The sequence below is a fragment of the Anguilla anguilla genome, chromosome 2 (assembly GCF_013347855.1).
Source record: "Anguilla anguilla isolate fAngAng1 chromosome 2, fAngAng1.pri, whole genome shotgun sequence".
Lineage (NCBI taxonomy): Eukaryota > Metazoa > Chordata > Actinopteri > Anguilliformes > Anguillidae > Anguilla > Anguilla anguilla.
Window position 1 is genome coordinate 29,272,581 of NC_049202.1, and position 14,867 is coordinate 29,287,447.

The 14,867-nt window shown below is 40.1% G+C and overlaps 1 protein-coding gene across 2 annotated transcripts in view; it reads left to right on the top strand.

Moving 5' to 3' along the window:
* abcc10 (ATP-binding cassette, sub-family C (CFTR/MRP), member 10) overlaps positions 1–14,867 on the top strand; it is a 37,226-nt gene that overhangs the window by 7,216 nt on the left and 15,143 nt on the right. For both annotated transcript variants that reach the window (XM_035404448.1, XM_035404449.1), the window contains exons 6-15: positions 1,876–2,032; positions 2,128–2,285; positions 5,069–5,148; positions 5,360–5,531; positions 6,898–6,996; positions 8,100–8,289; positions 9,036–9,113; positions 11,783–11,953; positions 12,649–12,781; positions 13,090–13,282. In XM_035404448.1, the coding sequence (XP_035260339.1) occupies positions 1,876–2,032; positions 2,128–2,285; positions 5,069–5,148; positions 5,360–5,531; positions 6,898–6,996; positions 8,100–8,289; positions 9,036–9,113; positions 11,783–11,953; positions 12,649–12,781; positions 13,090–13,282 (1,431 nt within the window). The remainder of the gene's footprint in view (positions 1–1,875; positions 2,033–2,127; positions 2,286–5,068; positions 5,149–5,359; positions 5,532–6,897; positions 6,997–8,099; positions 8,290–9,035; positions 9,114–11,782; positions 11,954–12,648; positions 12,782–13,089; positions 13,283–14,867) is intronic.

Genomic DNA, 14,867 nt, shown 5'->3' on the forward strand with positions numbered 1-14,867 from the left:
AGTTGCATTTGTGGCACTTTATTTCTTCCTAAATTATGAACTAATCTAAGTTCGTATTGTAAATGGTACAAATGTCTTGCTTCATTTAAGCCATTTTCCAAGTATCTATGATGCACACATCTGGAGTTATAAAGCTTTAAATAGGGTACCCCCTAAATGGGCAAGGGTTGGTCAGATTTGGCATGTGCGCAAAGGGGTTAAATTAAGTATTGTTTTTCCCTGAAGACTGTTTTACCATTCATGCAATTTAAAAGCTAGTTCAGACTAAAGATTCACTGTGCGAACAGCTGCAAAAGGTTTGCAACATTCTACAACTGACCTGTTTACATCAAAGTGAGAGATTACACGTTTCATATGATGTTTTTATCCTCTTCCTTGTTTACAGTTATTTCCTCGGTTGCACTACTCACCTGGCAAAAATCTATAGTTCAATATAGCGAAAATGGACGAAGAGTATACACACAGCAAAAATCTAAATTTACCTTTGTTTCTTAATCTCACCCATCTTTTTCCTGAGCAGTATGCTTATTGAAAAGCTGCTGTCACCGTTTTTTTAGGACGAGACTATTCGTATACCCTGCGCTGTTGAATTACCCTGAGTTAACAAAAAATGTATGTTGTTGCCGATGGAAACACCACCAACCTGAACACACACCTTCCACCTCCCCTCTATCCACACCCCCCATCCACTTCACCACTCACCAATACAAATTTTCTATGGGAAACACTGAAATCACTCACCATAAATGAAGAAAAGCTCACAAACACATGTCCTGTTAATTCTGCTGGTGCTATTAATGAATATATGTGAGTCAGTACTTTCAGCAGCCATACATGTCCAAACGATAGCACCCCTCCTCCATGTATCACAGATGAGGGGGGGAAGCTTTGGATCTTTGCCTTTGTCCACAAGACCTTTTTCCAGAACTCTGCAGGCTCTTTTTGGTACTTCAAAGCAAACTATAACCTAGCCATACTGTTTTTGCAGCTAACTACTGGTTTGCACCTTGCAGTGTAGCCTCTGTAGTTCTGTTTATGTCTTCTTGAGGCAGTAGTCACTGGCACTTCCACACCTGCCTGCTGAAGAGTGTTTCTGATGTGTCATACAGGTGTTTATTATGGTGAGAATTCATCAGTTCTAAATTGTACAGTTCTTCCTTAGCTTACCAGGCTCTTTGTGATTACTGAGCTCACCAGTGCTCTTTCTTCTCCAAACGGTTGATTTTTGGTAGGTCTACAGCTTGACCTCTGTCCCTGACTGTTTTTTTTTTTCATATTTCTGAGCCGCATAATGGCTTCCTTGACTTTCTTTGGCACAACTCTGGTCCTTACTCTGACAAAAGCCAATAATAGGCTCCAAAGGCAATGAAAAGTCTAGAATCAAGACTAGATACCGGAACTCTCGTATACTTGCAGTAAAGAAGCAATTGAACACACCTGACTGATCAGAAAGATCTGTGGAGCCATTTGTTCCAAACATTATGGCGCCATGAATTGGGGAGGGCTATGTATAAAAAGTGCTGTTATTTCTACATGGTGAAACGAAAATGTGTTAAAATGTAAAAAAAAAAATTAGGGAATGCAGAGCAGAGAAAAAAAATATGGCTGTGTCCCAAACAGAGCTCACCATATGTCAGCTTATGAACTTTGTTGCCGTGGGAGTGATGAAATTCAAACTCGCTAAGTTTAGTGGAGGCAGCAGTCACAGCGCAGGTTGGGGAGACTGCTACTTGCACTGGGTTGTGTGTTAAATGCCTTGTAGTTTCATGAAATCTTTCACTTGTTTTGTTTTGTGATGTTGGAATTTTAAAAAGAAGTTCTTATAATGGATTTCAAAACACAAATTAGTGTTTGTATTGTTACCATGTCTTGCAGGTGTTTACAGCACTTGCCCTTGTGGGCATGCTGATTCTGCCTCTAAACAGCTTCCCATGGGTTTTGAATGGTATCATTGAGGCCATGGTGTCCTTGGATCGCATACAGTGCTTTCTGAGGCTTCGCAACCGGGACTTGAACACCTATTACAGCCAGGGTATGGTGGCCACATTAGCACTGTCCTATAAATGCAAACATTTAATGTCTATTTGAGGATGTGGATATGCTTGTTTTTACCTTGTGTCCCCACAGTGGCCCCTGAGGATCCTCAGACAGCTGTGCAAATGGAGCAGTGCACCTTTTCCTGGAAAGGGCAAGATGGAAGGAACGCTCAAGCTCTGGGAGAGACAGGCATGATTGGTCCAGAGGGAAGCCTTCTGCTCCATAACCTCAACTTTACCATTAAAAAGGTCTGCCTTCAGCTGTCATTTCACTATTACAGCTGCATTAAACACACACACATTAATTCAGACACAATACATTACTGTTTCTGACACAACAAAGTAGGCATGTAGCAACTTTGCATTCAGATACTGTACCCTCAGCATGCCCTTGGCTTTATACATGTGTACCACATAAACAGATTCAACACACAGAAGAACATACATTTTAAATAGATCTGTACTTATAAAGAAATGTATACATAACCTGCTACGTGTATACATTGCCAACCCGTAAATTGGCAAATGCATTCTTTCCGCCTGATACAATCTCCCCATTCACTGAGAGCATTCACAAACAAATTTGTTACTGAACATATTGTGTTTTTTATCTTCAGATGAAAAGCTTTAACAAAAAGTTACTGTGTATCTATAGGTGAATTGTGCTGGAGGGCCTCAACTATGGCTGGGTTATATATCACCACGATAATTATCGACTGCAATAATGGTTTTTGCCACAATATGTATTGTCTTTTTCTTTTTGTTTTTAATTATACCCAAAGCGGTAGTAAACTACCAAACTAAAGAGGCTGCATGAAGGGCTTCCAGGGATAAAAACATAACCACAAGACTGTCAATCAGCACCAAGGTCATGCAGTCTCTGTGTAATCATGTGATGTGTTTTTGCCAATCACATGGAAGTTGTGAGGTCTTGCTGCTGATTGGCTGACTTATGTTCACCAAAACTTAACAGTGGCGATGTTTTTTCCAAAAGCATTTCACACAGCCTCTGAAGGGTGGTTGTTTGCTACCACAGCAGATACAGTGCTGAGAAAAATAAAAAAAATAAAGGCAATACACCATACGGTGGTATTGACCATTATTGCATTCGATAATTATCTTCATGGTACATCGCCCAGCCCTAGCCTCAACAACTAGTGGTGTTTCTTATTAAAATATGTTCACACAAAAAATGGTGTGAGCCCTGCGATAGATTGGCGGCCTGTCCTGGGTATATTCCTGCCTCACGCCCAATGCATGCTTGGATAGGCTCCAGTACCCCCCACGACCCTGCTCAGGATAAGCGGGTATAGGTAATGGATGGATGGATGGATGGGATGGCAGGTATACCATCCCGCCAAGTTATGGCTTGATGGGGCGACATGCCCCATACCTATACAGCACTGAGAGTTTGGTTGTATTCTATATGCTCGTAGAAGAAGTGTGGTGAAATTTGCTCCCTTTCCCTCTGCCAGTCACTCCCCCTCCCCCTTTCTTTCTCTCTCTCTGCCCCTCCCTCTCCATGCTTTCCCCCTTGCCACTCTGGCAACAGGAGGTCTGGAAGATTATAGAAAATGACTACATTAGCTCTGTAGTTTACTAATCTATTGATTGAGGTCCATTAAGTTTTCATCAATTTAATAAGCATACTGAATAATAATAAACATATTTTGAGAATGTATTTAAATGCTCACTGATATAAAACTATATAAAGTCAAAACGAATTTGATTGACCTTTCAGCATTATTACAGGTTCATAAAGACAGTTGTCATTAAAAACACTGAATTATTTTGATGTTACAATAAAACATCAATACTAAGTAGACTAAAATTTTAAAATGTTGCAATTATCTAAGCTAAAGTCCAATATCTCATATCTAAAATCCGCTGTCATTTAGGAGTCTGCACATATAGGGGATTGGTGATCTCCTGTATCTCTCAGTTCGACATCTTGGGATGGCCAGTTTGTTTGAGTTCTTTGTATGAAGAACTGTGAGTTCCTCCCTGAGGGGGGTAGCCAGTCACTGAAGTTGGACTTTAGCAGCACCTAAATCCGGCGACGCTCTTGAACTTGATATTATGCGCGAATTTGAATGGCTTGTATTAGAGTAATGCAGTAATTTTAGATAAAATAAATGGCGTAGTGATTTTCAAACGGGTGAATTACCTATTCCTTAGCAACTTTCCAGTCTCGTAGAGTGTTTTTCCACACCGTTTCAACATGAATGGCAGTGAATGACGTCTGTCTGGACAAAACGTAAACAAACACGATATCTCAAAAATAAAGCAATTTTGGAAAAAATGGCCAAGGTTCATGTAAACTATGTGGCCGATGTTGACAATGGACAATGACATGTAGTAACACTGGTGTGGTCCTTTAATCTTTGAGTGAACCAGTGTTTGTGCATACAGCCAGTTAGCTCATTAGCCAGGGTAATTGGTGGAAACAAGAACCTCCATACACATCGGCCCTCCAGAACTGCCCACCCCTGGTATAAAGCATGAGAACAACTTTCGTTCTGTTTTTTTAAATTAATAAACCAAAATGCCACCACTGGCAGATGTGAAAATGTAACAGTTCATTGGTAAGTTGATGTCTGGGTCATAGCTAACTATACGCTTTGCTGTGCAACAGGAAACCACTTCTCATTTAAACTGCATTTGTGCAGAATTAAGATCAGTTTTTGAGCTTTTTCCAAGAATGATTCACAGAGGAAAATTTATGTGTTTGAGGCATCTGTACCATTCTGATTATGACCAGTAAAGACATGCTACGTTAAAAATTTACAGTAGACATATTGACCTCATCACTTATTGTGGCTTCTTTTTATGGACTAAAATAAGCAGAGGAAATATTGGGCATGGGCCATTTATGGCTTGTACATTTTGTGTGTTAATATTCACACCCATCATTCTAATATACTGTATAATAAAAAAAAGGTTTTTGATTTTGTATATATTGCAGTGAAAATTGGTTCTGTAGATCAAATGAAATGTTTATATATTGATGCATTTCTCTTGGTCCCCAACAGGGGTTCCTTGTTGCTGTGGTCGGGAAAGTGGGCAGTGGAAAGAGTTCTCTTCTGGCAGCCATCACAGGAGAACTTACCCGGTAGTGCTCGACATATTAAGCTGGTGGCATTATAAAAATGTTTTCACATGGTTCTCCAATCATCAGCTATTATTTTCAAATTATAACATCTGCTCATATAAATATGCAGCGTGTGTCAACTACACAGTTAAACAATTCCAATTCTAACGTCTAACATAGAAACTTCCAAATAGTTAAGATGCCTTGATTTAAATGCTTGTGAACTCTGCAGATGTCAAGGTAGGGTGTACGTCCAAGGAATGGAGAATGGGTTTGGCCTTGTGGCTCAGGAGCCCTGGATTCAGCATGCAACAGTTCGTGACAACATACTGTTTGGGAAGAAATTCAACAGCAGCTTCTACAATTCTGTGATTGAAGCTTGTGCACTCACCAGTGACATAAATGTGAGTATATGTGGCTGTCTTTAGTCCCATTTCAGTTCTTTGTCAGTCTCATTCTCTTTTACATCTCCCTTGCGAATAGTGATGCGAGGGATTACAATCAATGGTGGCTGTCTCCAGGGGAAAAGTGCTAATGGTGCCTGATATTTCAAATAATTCATCATTAATTGCAATGATGACCCGGGAAAAAAATAATTCCTCATCCTAAGGATACTAATTTCAGCAGTGTAGTGCCCTATCACTATGTGCCCTGTACCTGCCCACTGGGACCCATCCAACCACTGACCAAGCTCATTTCTGTTTAATTCAGCAGTTTGACATGAGTAGGCTACAGGGTGGTATGGCTACTTGGCATATCTACTGGGATACAAAATCTAGGAAAAGTACAATTACTGCTAGTGTAATTTGATATTGATTTAAAAATGGATGGGATTGCTGGGTGATTAATACTATAAAGGTACTGTTCTGTTACAAAGGCACATGGATGGGCTTGTCAGTCAAACACCCACAGGTCTGCTTTTTGAGTCCCAAATGAAATATCTTCAACAAGTGTATGTGTGAGCCTGGCTTGTGAACTGTGGTCTGATAAGAAGCAGGGGCTGCTTGTCTGTGCTGTCCCAAATTAGTACTGTATGTTACAGCAGAGAGTGCTGATAAAATACAATTGGGCATTCTAAATTGCAGAGAAAAAAAGGAAAATATTTTACAGGTATTATAGGTAGGCACTATAGGTAAGATATGTACATATATACTTTTATTTTTCTAAGGCTTTCATAATGTATGTCACAGATTTCAATTAATAAATTATTCAAATTCTTAAACTTGGTGTAGTTTCGTGTTCCTTTCAAAATTTATCAAGTGTGGGAGGGCGGCACGGTGGTGCAGTGGGTAGCACTGTCGCCTCACAGCAAGAAGGTTGTAGGTTCGAATCTAGGCTTCGGGCCTTTCTGTGTCCGCGTGGGTTTCCTCCAGGTACTCCGGTTTCCTCCCACAGTCCAAAGACATGCAGGAAGGCCAATTGGAGACTCTAAATTGCCCATAAGCATGAGTGTGTGAGTGAATGGTGTGTGTGCGCTGTTATAGATCGGCGGCCAGTCCAGGGTGTATTTTTGCCTCTTGCCCAATGCCCACTGGGATAGGCTCCAGCATCCCCTGCGACTCTGCTCAGGATAAGAGGGCATAGATAATGGATGGATGGATAAAGTTTGGGAGTTTGGAACATCCTTCATCCCCAATGGGTTCTTATCTCAGAGGTTATACTATACAAGATACCTTTCTGAAATATGCTACTGTATTTGTAAAGTATAGTTTTTGTTTCTTCTGGAAATGTAATGCTGTAGTGGTTCTGATTGAATTTGTCGGCCTCTAGATTTTGCCAGAAGGGGACGGGACTGAGGTGGGAGAAAATGGAGTGACACTGAGTGGAGGACAAAAGGCTCGTCTTGCCTTTGCACGGGCTATTTACATGGTGAGCAATCGGACTAGCAAGGAAAAAATCAGCCACCTTATGGCCATTATTATACTTTATACTGTGCGTTCATAACATACAGTGTACTGATATGCATGCTCTATTAGAGCCAAATTGAGTTAATTGCCCTGCGGCAGGCACGTGTAGAGTGGGGAGCGTCGGGTGCCCAAACACTTGCCCCTTTTATCCCATATGCCTGATGTGCTGGCATATGGGATAAAATTTGATAAAAAACAATATTTGTACTATTTCTCTTGCTTTCATTGAAATACCTTCATTTTGGTTAAATTGGGATGGCAGGTATGCCTTCCAGCGAAGTTACGCCTTGGCTGAGCATGCACCATACCTATATAGCACCGAGAGTTTGGCACTTTTCAGGGTTCCCCACAGAAATAACCGCAACGACCAGAGACTCTCAGCTCTTAAAAACATTAATTTCTGTACCTTCTGCCCCCATTTCAACAGACAGAATTCACAATTTCACAAATCCACACAAAGACCCAAACTAAGGGGATTTTGCTTAGTCTCCTTCATCTTCTTTCACTCATTACATTGCCTTGCTGGGTAACTAAAAGTAAAACATTTCAACTATTTCTTTTGCATCTATATAATTTTTTCGGGAAAGTAATTTATATTTCTGTATTCATACAACTGAAAATAAAATATACCCACACTTTACACAGTTTCGCGTTCGGCATTGGGTAGCATTGCTTTGGAATCCAGCTTGTTGAATTTGTCTGAGCTAAGATAGGCAATACTGTTGCATGTAACTTGACACAATAATTAGTTAATAATGGGAGGCCAAGATTTGAATGAATGACTTGTAGACAGTGCTTTGTATGAGTAACTTGGCATTTTGGTACGTTGAAAACGTGTTTTTCATCAGATGTATTCTTCCCAATAACTGGGTGTGGAAAACCAGTTTTTCTAGGTTGGTGTGCCCTTTTCTCACTTTCAGTACCTGCCTGTCAAAAGATCTCTGCACAACCCTGCCCTGCAGTATAACTGAACACCAGTTTCATTTGAGATAAATTGATTAAAGTACTAATTCCCAGTAAAATACATTCATGTCAGCATTAATTGATCCACTCTTTTCATTTTAGGAGAAGGGCATTTACCTTCTTGATGATCCTCTGGCTTCAGTAGATGGAGATGTTGCACACCACCTCTTAGAAAAATGCATCTTGGGAATCCTCAAGCACACAACAAGAATCATTTGTACGCACCGTATCGAGTTTTTGGACAGAGCGGACATGGTGATCCTTATGGATGGTGGGACAATCATAAAAACAGGTATCAAATGTTCTGATGCTTTTTATTGGGATGGCAGGTATGCCATCAATCAAGTTACAGTCAACATATTTTTCTTGTTCATTTTAGCCAATTACAATATGCAACTCAAATATTCAGTTTACTCTTCATGAACCATGTACAGTATGTTTGTCCTAAGTGAAAAATTGAAGCAAGTGCATTTTCTTTACCACCAGTGCACTGTATGTTCATGTAGCATTAGTTCTCTGCAAGACTAGCCTACGACTTATGTCACTGGCTAACCGTTACTCATATGAAGTTTAAAACCTTGGTGCTGGCCTACAGGGCAGTTAATAGAACTGCTCCACCATACCTCCAATCAATCTTCTAACGTTATATGTTGGCCAGATCTCTCTGTTATGCAACCTTGGAGCTGTTGGCTATCCCCTCCCAATGTAACAGCATTTGCATATGTTTTATGAATTGTGCTATTTCCAATCACAATTGGACATGGGGGTGTGTGTCTTTGAGATGGCACAATATTTTAAGAAACCAAATGAGAGATGAGATTGAAATATGAAGAAACACTGGACCAGCACCATGCTTAGCATTGCCTTGGACTACAGCTTTTTTGTTTTCATGAAACATACTGGCAAAAAAAGTAGTTGTGGCATCATTTTGACATCAGCAAATATAGCACACCTCCAGATTTTCAGGAATTGCCTTTATGTTGAAAAGGAGATCCCATTGCTTAAAGCCTATCCAGATTAATGTTACTATATATGTAGGCACTCCTGAAGAGATTCTCCCAATGGTAGAAGTTGTGCCTAAGAACTGGAAGAATGACAGCAACCGGAAGGATAAAGGTATCATAATTTTCAGTAATTTTGGGATGTTCTCCCTCTTCATGGTGTTTAAATGGTTTTGGTGGTGTGCTACATAAGTACCACGTAGTAGGCGTAGAATATGGAGGTGAAGCTGAAGTCCTGTTGAATGGTATTTCTGTTATACTGCTACATGCCACGATAGCGAATTTCATCATAGACGGCAAAAGCAACAGCAACAACTCCATATGAGCAAATGAAGCATTGAATTGTTCTGCTACCACACAATTACAAGGCTCCTTCGATATGCAGCTTTTCATTACTTTTTAAAACATCTTGCATTATAAACTTTAATAGGGAGGAGTATAATGGAAGTATCGTTCCCGCAACCTTCGCTTCACCTCCCTATTTACACCCAGATATAGCACTGTGCCCAGTTGGTGCAACGAGCCTCAGAAGTCTGATGTAATCAAGCGCCAACAACTCGCCTCTGTTAGTGAAGCCTTTTAACCCAGTGGCTACAGAGTGAACTGCAACGCCTGGTTGCAAAAAGAACTTGAAACCCCGCCCACCCAATGTTAAGTCAATGGGGAAAGCCTGAAAAGAGGCCAATTTTCTCTGAGGATATATAAAGTCAATACATTTTTTACACAAGAAATGATGGTTTAACTAGTTAATCCCATCCCTTGTAATGTCTCCCCTGGGTCTGATTTTTTAAAATAATTCCGCCAAAATTCCCAAATCTAGGTTAATTTCAGTGCATGCAATGTGACTTTTCTTACTACCGTATGACCATATAAGGATTTCCCCATCCTCGCAGCCATGCAGAATGCTTCAGCGGCAGGTGTGATGAGGTCGTTTTATTCCGATTAGCTAGCCGCATACGATCTCACCATTTTAAGTACAAGGTCCAAAAATGTTGTGTGCTGCGTTCAGCTGTACTAACCGCTATTCTAAGAATTCTTCTCTCCAGTTCTTTCGGTTAATACATTTGAGACATTTTCAGATAAGCACGGTTCTATGTCAAAACGCGATTTCTGACCATTTCTGGGTTTCAGTTGATTCTCATAAAGTCTCGTCTTTTATAATTTGTGTATGTTGTTGGTGAAATCAGATTTGTAAGCAGTTTTGAAGCTTCTTTAGGAAGACAAGCTATGGGGATTTACTTAGCTAGGGGGAGCAAGCTTACTGTCTATCGATCTATCTGTCTATCTAGCTAACTTGCTAGCTAGTTATCTGGTGATATATCTGTCTAGCTATCTAGAGTTCTGTTATCTATCTGTCTATATAACTAGCTAGCTAGTGATCTATTTTATATATTTTTATATGTAAATATTTTAACACTAAACGTATCATGCACAATTAACCTTTTTGAAATGTTACGACAGTACGGTTCTGTGGTTGCGCGGACACGCTTATTGTCCAGACGTGGGCGTGTCTAATTACCATGTAAGGTAGTCGCAGTGGATTTTCCTGTAGTCGTCAACTCCACTCTCTCGCTCCACTGCGCTTGCGTTGGTTGCAACGGGCAATGGCTGCGCCGTAGTTTGGGCTTCATGCGCCAGTGAGCAATAACCATAGCAAATCAGTGGGTGACGTCATGATCACTTCGTCCATATTTTTATACGGTCTGTGGGCATGCCCCATACCTATACAGCACCAAGAGTTTGGCACTTTTCAGGGTTCCCCACAGAAATAACCCCAACAGCCACAGACTTTCAGCCCTTAAAAACATTCATTTCTGTACATTCTGGCCCCATTTCAACAGACAGAATTCATAAACAACTTCATATGTCCACACAATAAAGGCCAAAACAAAGGGGATTTTGCATTTTCTGCTTCTTCCCATTAAAATGAATGGAGAATGTCAGACATTTGAAGGCAAATTAAAACTTCCCCAGTGGTATTCTGAAACTTGATTAACGATAATTACATTTCATATTAAAAGGAGATTGTAAAAATATGTAATATATAATAAAATATTTACAAGTCTTCTGGACCAAAACAACTATTGTTTCACAAATTGCTACACGTAATGAAATTTATGATCACAAAAAATTGACAGATGAGGTTTTCTTTGGCAATTTAATCACCTTTGGTTTTTTCCTACATTCACTGCCTGACCCCACCTACCTACTCCTACCCACTACGCTCTGTGATTTCTCCCATAGACCATCTCTTGCTGCATTCTAGGCAAAGTAGGATGTTGGAAGTTCTGACCTGATTATTCTGACATCTGACAACAAAGAGTTTCAGTGACCGGCGCTCGGAAGGATGACTTTTAAGCAAAAAAAAAAGTTTAACCGGAGAAGCTGATGCGTGTAATATTTAACGCGTGGTTACACACCTGTATCTGCAAGCATAACAGGTTTAATCAACTAAGATACCCTAATTGACTTAACACAGGAAATGTATGGTAACATGAAATGTGTGGAGTTGTGAAAAATTGAGTTTGAATGTCTTTAGCCTAGGTGTATGTGAAATTTTGGACTCAACTGTAGTTCCAGTTCCATATTAAAGTCAATAATTGTAATCAATTGGTCAGCACTTTTTTTTAAAAACACTACTATTTCATTCAAAATTTTGCTAAAAGTTTCATATCTAACCTGCATACTAAGTTTTGGGTCAGTCTGAGGCTCTGCTGTAAATAAATTAATATGAAGTTCCAGTGTTACTTGTTTCTGGGGCAAAAATCTTTCTCTTTTAAACAGATGAGAGCCAGCAGGAACAGCCCCAGGACCATGACACGCTGGTAGACTGCACAATGGACCAAGAGCAAAAGCAGATGGGTGTGGTGGCTTGGAGGGTATATAAATCATACAGGTTGGCAGTAGGTAGCTGCCTGACCTTCTTCATCCTCATCTCCCTGCTTCTCATGCAAGGTATCTGAAGTAATTGCATCTAGCATGACATCACTGTTGTCTATGACATTACATTACATTACAGGCATTTGGCAGACGCTCTTATCCAGAGCGACGTACAACAAAGTGTATAACCATAACCAGGAACAAGTATGACGAAACCCCTAGAGAGAAGTACCGGTCCAAGTACAGGGAACAACCGCATAGTTCAACTTGGACCCTGGTGGTTAAACTGATTAACACTAACAACGAGAACGGCAACAACGCAATCTATGGAAAAATAAAAATAAATAAAAATACAAGTAGTCGTTAAGACTGGCGCATCAACTAAGTCACCTATTAAACAGCTGCCTAGTTACACCCCTAAGTTTAGTCATTTACAGGGGGGGAAGGGAGGGATGGGGAGAGGTGCAGCCTGAAGAGGTGGGTCTTCAGTCGTCGTTTGAAAAACTATGAGTTACTAGCTTTATTGCTGAGTGCATGGTTTAAGCCATAGAGGAATTACAAGCCCATAAACTATATATCAATACAAAAAGTGAAGGGATGTGTAAATTAGCATGTAATTACAGTATGATTCCATGTCCTTTTCTGCAAACACTTTGTGACTCTTCACTGAATTTCTCAAATCCACCTTTTTGGTACGAGAACAGTTGATTTGTTCAAGTACTGAATTTTGCAGTGATAGTGTATAACAGCGTTCTACAATTTCCTCTTAGCATCAAAGAATGCCTCAGACTGGTGGTTGTCGCACTGGATCTCTCAACTGAAAAGTGGTAACAACATTTCCCACAGCGTCCTCTTGAACAGGGACCTTTCATATCTGCTGCTTTTTTCACCCAGTGGATTAATGTGAGTCTATGGAACCAGGAATTGCACCAATATATAATGATGCTATGGATACAATATAAACCATAATGAACATTAGAGAACTGAAACAATGTTTTGTCTTTATTTGGAGAGCTTGTATTTCTAAAAAATTGCTTTAAAAAAAAATGCAAAAATTGAAATGTTAAAAAGGAATTTAAGGCAAATATGCCAGTTGATTTTGTTTATGTCTGCCGCATTGGAGGGAATGTGATTATTAAATAAGATTTTTAGCAGAGAATGCATTATCAAAATTATTTGGTTTAATTCTCTTTCATTCCTGTGTCCCATAGATACCCAGTCACTCTTGTAGAAACTGCTTCTAAGGCAAATATCACGTCAGACATTAAGTTCTATTTGACAGTCTACGGTTCCATTGCTGCAGCCAACTCACTCTTCACTGCTGCCCGGGCCTTCCTCTTTGCCCATGGAACCATCTGTGCTGCTACAGTTATCCACAATAGGTTGTTGGACAGAGTGCTGAAGGTACCAAAGACCCTGTGGCCTGCACTGTGAAGTTGAAGTTGTAATTTAGTAAAATTCCTGAACATAATCTTGTAAACAATTTGGTTTAGGCTGACAACGCCAGTCCATTCATGCACTAACTGCCATAATGGTATGAATCACCCAGCAGGCCCAACAATCTATTAATTAAATTAATAATTTATGCTCAATGAGATGCTGTCATTCTGGCCAACTGAAACCCTTCCAACCCTGGTTGATGCTAGAGCCAATTGTGCATCTCCCTCAGGCACTGCAGGCCCCAGTCATCACTGGCGGACTGGGTTCAATAGCGAAGTACTTTACCCTGCAGCCCTATGCTTTCATAAAACAGGAAATGCTCTGTATTTTTGAATACATAAAAAACACAAATTAGAAATACATCACCTGGAGGCTGCTGTTTGGCTTATCTGTTTAAGATCCCATTCTTATTCTAGCGCATACTGTGCATAGCAATTGTTGCTAACCACCACGGAGTCCGTCAAGCTTTAGTTTAGAAATTATTACCTTCCAAGAGGATTGTAAATAAAATGAGTTGTAGTCTATCTATATATCTAAACTAAAATAAAAAGGTTAATCGGCACGCACAGAGTGCAACGATTAGCAAATCAATTTTCCATGCCACATAGATTAGGTAAAGAAAATGAATAATTATGTTCAATAAAATTGTTAGCTAGTTCCCCAGCTGTGCACGGACAGTTATGCCAAAGTTATGACAGTGCCACACACTTCCACTGACAGCAGATGAGGCTTCTCTCATTTTATTTTCTCTCATTGGCTAGCTAACATTAACATTAATAAAAACTTTTTTTTTTCCTGTTAAGTATTCATTTTAACATCAACTGTGGATTATTGCTAAATTTATATCTGTGGAAACAGTTTCAAATACGGGATTTTGACTCAACAGGAGAATGTAAGAGGCACCTGACATCCTTGACTAGGAAGCACCATTAACATTAGGCTAGTCTACATGACATCAGGACAAAAGTAACCTACACAACTCTAACCTCCTTAGAGGTGGGAGCACTGAGAGAATCAACTGGTGAAACGCATTAAGTACAGTGAGCATTTGTTGAATACAGTAACTGTAGCCTCCGTTAGGCCACTTAGTTAGGAAAATAAAGCTGTTTTCCCAAGATTACAGTGACATTAATTAAGTGTGGTGCCCTGTAACATAACTGGGAGTCACTGGATTAAAAAGGGGGTAGTCTGCATTCAATTTGACGAAGTTCGTACAAAAACATGTGAATATCGCTGACCGGTCCTCTCAGTGGGTTTTCTATGTAAACTTACTTTCCAAAGTGAAAGCTTGACAGAATTAGCAACAGTAACTAAGGAGAGTGGGACTTGAGACTGGCTTGACAAAGGGTCAGTTGGACATTTATCCATGCGCATGAAGTGACTTCCTCTGACTCATGGCTGTGAGCCTGAATTGCAAACTGCAGTGGGATAAGATTTGGCAGCTGAAGTCGCATGCTTTTGAGGAGATCAAGTGCTTGTCTGCGCTCTCTCAAAATGATAGCAGAAGGTAGTACACTAATAAAATATGACTGGGCCTTCCAAAATGGGC